Raw genomic sequence first — 6,062 nt, 5'->3', positions numbered from 1 at the left:
TGATATAGCGTATGAAATTGATACTTGATACATCAAATTAATATTAGATACATATAAATAGATACATGAATTTAATGTTAGATCATGTAAATAGATACATGAAATTAATACTAGATACCGTACATTCATGTATCTAAGTGTTTATTTTTGTTGGATACATCATATATTGATAATAGATACATCAAATTAATGAATTTTATTATTTTTAAGAGTAATAAAATGAAATCAATCAAATTGCATGACCGAGATATACATGTTTTTGTCTTTTATTAATAATATTAACGAATTTATTATTTCAAATAGTAATAAAATGAAATTAATTAAACATAAATACACTCCTTGATTTCCGCCTTATATTAAGGAAATCAGTTACAACCTATTAATTTAAACAAATAAAATATGTATCTCGATTTTAAATTCGGCAGATACATGTATCTCACTGATTTAAACTCATGTATCATAAGTATGAAATATGGTAGAGGAAGTAATATCTAAAACTATTGGGAATCTAAGTAATTAGGACCTAAACTAGTGGAATTTATGTAGTTTGCCCTATGAAAAATGCCCCAACTTTGGTCGGATTGTTGTTGTGATACTAATATTTCATTAGGACCTATTACCTCCCTAGACTATTTAATACCGTACTTTAAACATATATATTTGTCCACGTGGACATAAAAAAATAATGCAAAATTATAAAATAGTAATGTATCCACGTGGGCACATATATACATTTAAAATACACTATTAAATAGTTCAGTGGGTAAAAAATACGGTATTAAATAGTCTAGGGAGATAATAGGTCCTCATGAAAGTTTAGTACCGCAACAGCAAACTCAACCAAAGTTGAGGTATTTTTCAGAGCCTTATCCCTTTTTATTGCAACCGTAATTCAATCTAGTACGAAAAAAATGTATTTCATTGCTTCTAAACCAAAATTCGGACTAATAGGGAAGCGCTTGCTGAGCCTCGCAAGTACGGGTAGCCTTTTGCCCAAGGGAACCCACTCATAATCATTTCTTAATTTTTATGTGAGCATGCCCAAATTTACATACTTTCTTCGTTAAAAAAAGAAGAAGAATGATTTAGTTTTTTAAAAAAATAGATTGTTCTTTTTAAAACGGAAAAAAGTATTAAAAAAATGTATTAGTAATTTTAACCTTGGTACTTTTCACATAAATTGGACTCGAACCACTTCTCTAAATTTAGAAAAAAAAAAAATTCTCTAAATTTAGAATAGAGGAAATACGTATTATATACATTAAAGTCGAATTAAATATTTGCCGGCACTTGCATATATTGTTTGCAAAGATCCAACACAGTTTTCCTTTTGAGTTAGATAAGCACAGTAAAGAAGTACAAGCATTGAATTATATTTTGTCACTTATATGATGTCCTCTTCAAGTCCAAAAAATGTCTAATTACTTACCTAAAACACTGCACATAACAAACATGTTTTCTTTTTAAAAAAAATATTAATAGCGTCATTAAATATTTATTAAAAAATATATTCCTTTTTTAGACGGGTTAGTAAGGAAAATGTATTAAAATAAAAATTATGTAAAGTTCCAGAAGCTGGTAGAATCATCTATCCAGGATTCTTCTAGAAGGCCCACAGGTTCATTTTCTTTATCACTCGTTAATGACTATTCAGTCCTTCATTTTTAAGTCCAAAAAAAAAAGTCAAGTCCTCTACTTCCTTTTCTGAATTATTCATACGCGCATCTAAGGGTATTACCGTCTTTTCACATCACATTCAGAAATTTCGCCTTCTTTTCCAATTACATCTAGTTCTCCTTTTGTGACCAGAAACAGGACGTGTGCACCGAGCTTATCCCGTGTCCTTTATTACCAATTATACCCTTAACATTACCTTAATCTGACCACGTCTCGAGGGTAAAACTGTCATTAAACACACCCCGATCGTCATAAAACTCTCTATATATACATTCACCTCTTACATTGCGTTTTTCATAATCTACTTTTTTTTTTCCCCAATCCGATTGTGGCTGTTCAATTTTTTCAATCAGAAGAAAATTATGGGATCTGAAGGCAACAAATTTAACGATGGAACAAGCTTCTCGCCGGCGGATTCGATTCTCTGTTCAAACGGTTGCGGATTTTTCGGCGCGGCGGCGACGAATGGACTTTGTTCAAAGTGTCACCGAGACTTTAAGATGAAGGAAGATCATGCTGCGATGGCTAAAGTAGCGATGGATAAACTTGTTATATCTAGACCTCAAGTTGAATCGATCGGGAAAGTTGATTTCTGTTCGTCGGCGACAGTGACGGCTGCGGAGAAGCCGGTTGTTGAGACTGCGGTGGCGGTGGAGATCGCCGGGAGTCAGCCGAATCGGTGTTTGAGCTGTAGGAAGAAGGTGGGAGTTGTGGGATTTAAGTGCAGATGTGGTAGTACCTTTTGTGGGACCCATAGATACCCGGAGAAACATGATTGTACCTTTGATTTTAAAGCTAAGGGGAAAGAAGAGATTTGTAAGGCTAATCCTGTAGTTAAGGCTGATAAAATCCAGCGGTTTTGAGCTGCTAAACCGAAATTAAGTTCGGGTTTGGAAGTTAATTTTTTTTTTTAGATGATTGAAGGTGGTTATGGGGAGAACAGGATGGATGTGTATGAAAAGTAGAATATAGTTTTTATTTATTTAAGTATATATTTTGCCTCCAATTGCTCAATCATTTCATAATGTCAAACTCTAATTTTAAAATGGACATGCTGCGTAGAGTTTGTTTTTAATAGTGTGCATCGAATATTGAATCGAACCACCACTTGAAATAAAGTGGTTGAATGCTAGGTGAATCTTCAGAGTTATTTGGTATTTGTTGATGGGAGAACCACCACTTGAAATAAAAGTGGTTGAATGCTAGGTGAATCTTCGACAGAGTTATTTGGTATTTGTTGATGGGAGGTGTGCCCGAACATCGGATTATAGTTGATTTTCGAGTTGACATTAGGTCGGGATTAATTGGATATTGGTTCCCTTGAGGTATAGGCTAGAGACTCATGTGGATGTCGAGGTTTTGGATTTAGGTCTCGTATTTCAGCTACAAGTCAATCGTGTGTCATTAATTCATATTTCTTCCTTTTTCCTAAAAAAAGAATTTGAAGTTCATAGAGAGAACTTTAAGATTTCATGTGAGGTATCAATAAACACTATCTCAAGAAAAATAATTTTGGGATAAGTTTTTAGTATCCTTTATAGAAGTTGATAGACAAAAAATTTAGATTTCATGTGAGGTTTCAATAAACACTATCCCAGAAAAAATAATTTCAGAGATAAGTTTTTAGAATTCTTCAATTCTTTGTTTGGTTATATAGTGTGGAATAACTTATCCCAAGATTAGTAATTATGATTGAGATAAGTTTTTTAGTATTCTTTTATCCTCGGAATACTAATCCTCGGATAACTTATCCCGAGTAACTCTCTTAAACCCTCTTTTATAAACAAACAACTTATTTTTAAAGGGTACTTTTATAAACAAACAATTTATTCTTAAAAATTATGTCAGACATTATTTGAATATGACAAATCAAACAAGCAATAAAAAAAAAAACTCATTATAACTTATTTAAACATAACTTATCTATCATAACTTATATTCAAACCAAACAAAAGTGGTAAAATTTAGCGTTAGAAATTACTATAAATTTTGCTTGAAGTTTGACATATTACTTGTGCAAGACATAGGTCATAAAATCTCTTAGATAGATGTAATTGGTGAATGGGCTGCTAGACCATACAGTAGTCTAAACTAGTGTTGGGCTTTGCTTCTAATGAAATAATTCATCATTATAAAGTAGAGAAAATTTTACATATAGCAAATAAAAAATTGCTAATGGTATGTTATAGCAAACTTTATAAAATTGCAGTCCGTAGCAAAAGTATAATTTGCTATGGACGTGTCTTTCTGTATATTCGCTTGTCATTTTTTTTTAAAATACATTTTGATAGTTTAAAAAAGAAAAGGCGTTAATTTCGGTTAGAAAAAAAAGGGAAAAATCGCTGAAGTCACGCACGTTCTGTTCCATTCGAATTCCCTTCCTTCTTCGTCGTCTTCAACAGTAAGAACTCCATTGTAACTCAATTTAGAAAATTGATCAAGCAATTGACGGTACTACACAAACAATCGAGATCATTGGACTGTAGAGATAGCAATAGGAGGTAATTTCATGACGAAAACATACTATGATTTTGCTTTTTTAGGTCGAAGATGGCGTTCAACATGTATTCAAAATCAGATTTCCTTTTTAACTATCATCAATTTAAGTTGAATGTATATTGAGAGGTGTATATTTTTGTTCGAAATAGAGTTTAACACTTATGATTTGTATAGTTAATTTGTAATCTAGAAAATTTGTGATCTGGAAATTTCGGAGATGAACTTGTTGATTATTTTGAATTTGTGATCGGAGATTCGCTTATTTCACAGTAATTTTTGTGTTCGGATTTGTATATTTGCTTATAGTTTATACGTATAGGTTTTTAGATATGATTCAGTAAGATATGTATAATTCATATATGAAACTATTATGTGTATGTTTTATACAGTGCATCTTCATCATGATTTTGGATATATGATTGTTTATACAAATGCAAAAATTTGTACTCTGTGAAAGTAACAATAACACTGCACTTGTATGAAATTGTATAATTGTGTATAAAGTTATAATTTGTGTATATAATTGTTTATATATAAATGTATATGCAGAATGTGTATATAGACGTTTCTATGAGTATTTAATTGGAATATGTATATATGTGAATAACTGAAGTTGCTAGAATTTGTATAAATATACGTTATGTTTGTTGTTGAAATTCTTAATCGTATAAATGTATATGTATATATAACTTCTTTTTTATACATAAATTTTGAAAATGGCTTCATTAGCTATTTTGGTTATGCATTCCGGTAGATGGGACAATGACAATTGTTACGTTGATTATACAATTGAGGGGGTGATTTTTAAAGAAAGTTCATCGTATAAGGAGTTGTATAATATTATTGCAATGCAACTCGGTGTTGATACAAATGTGATTAAGCTGAAAATTGAGTATAAGGTTAAAGAAAGCAAAACGCCAATGTTGATTCATAACGACATGGGTGTTAGAGTGTATATCATGCTTAAAAAGGTTGCAGATGACTTCAACAAGTATCCAATTTGTATAAGCAAAATGGATAATAGTAGCAATATCACTGAACTGTGTGAAAGTTCAAATAAGGAGAATGATATGGTTACATCAATTTGTAATGATGGTATTGCTGATTTTGAGACTATGCAGCTGTCAATTGGTGAATTGGTAGAGCCGCTTTGTGTCTTGGGGTCAGGGAGCTGCGATGGAGTCATTTCAGATCCTTGTAATAAGTGCGTGGAGATTGACCAAGTGTATAAGAACAAAGCCATTTTGAAATCTGTGATGGAAAATTATGCAATTGAAAATAGATTTCAATATAGAACTGTGAGGTCAAATGCAATCAGGTAACTAGTTTATACAAACAAATACAATAGTGTATATGGTGTTTTAGAGAAATTGAAGGAAATAAGAGATATAAACGAGAAGAAGATATTGTATAAATGGAAGAGAATAATGTCAATTTTTATTTTTTTACTTATACACATCGGTGGGGCTCATTAATAGCAAACTGACCGAGACTTTGCTCCTTAAAGGAAATAAATGAAACGATAGCTACTGTATTTGATTTACATTAATAGTTTGTCATTATGTACAATTATCCCTATAAAGTATATTTTATAGAGCAACTTTCACATATAGCAAACACAAAATTCATATTTGTATACTATAGCAAAGTTTGCATAATTGCGCTCCATAGCAAACATATATATGTATAATTCGCTATACATATACAAAAAAAAACAGTTGTATAATCTGCTTTGGTATACATATACAAAAAGATCAATTGTATAAAGTGAAAGAGGCGAGTGAGTGAGCGAGATCTGGGAGAGTGGCGAACGAGATCTGGGAGAGAGTAGAGAAGGGAACGAAAATATATGTATATATACAATTTTCTCTCGCTTTATACAAACA

At 31.5% G+C, this 6,062-nt stretch overlaps 1 protein-coding gene across 1 annotated transcript; it reads left to right on the top strand.

The window, feature by feature from the left end:
* Positions 1-1,973: 1,973 nt before the first annotated feature.
* Positions 1,974-2,727, top strand: LOC102602021 (zinc finger A20 and AN1 domain-containing stress-associated protein 1). Its single transcript, XM_006363651.2, has one exon. It carries the CDS (start codon positions 2,040-2,042, stop codon positions 2,538-2,540), a length of 501 nt encoding a protein of 166 aa, XP_006363713.1. The 5' UTR covers positions 1,974-2,039; the 3' UTR covers positions 2,541-2,727.
* Positions 2,728-6,062: the final 3,335 nt, after the last annotated feature.

This window comes from Solanum tuberosum, unplaced genomic scaffold (genome assembly GCF_000226075.1).
Source record: "Solanum tuberosum cultivar DM 1-3 516 R44 unplaced genomic scaffold, SolTub_3.0 scf00445, whole genome shotgun sequence".
Taxonomy (NCBI): Eukaryota; Viridiplantae; Streptophyta; class Magnoliopsida; order Solanales; family Solanaceae; genus Solanum; species Solanum tuberosum.
Note: the sequence above shows the minus strand (reverse complement) of the source record. Positions and strands in the feature narration are given on the sequence as shown.

What these genes read in the sequence shown, in the direction of transcription:
- LOC102602021 (XM_006363651.2), top strand. Translation starts at nt 2,040, where the DNA reads ATGGGATCTGAAGGCAACAAATTTAACGATGGAACAAGCTTCTCGCCG.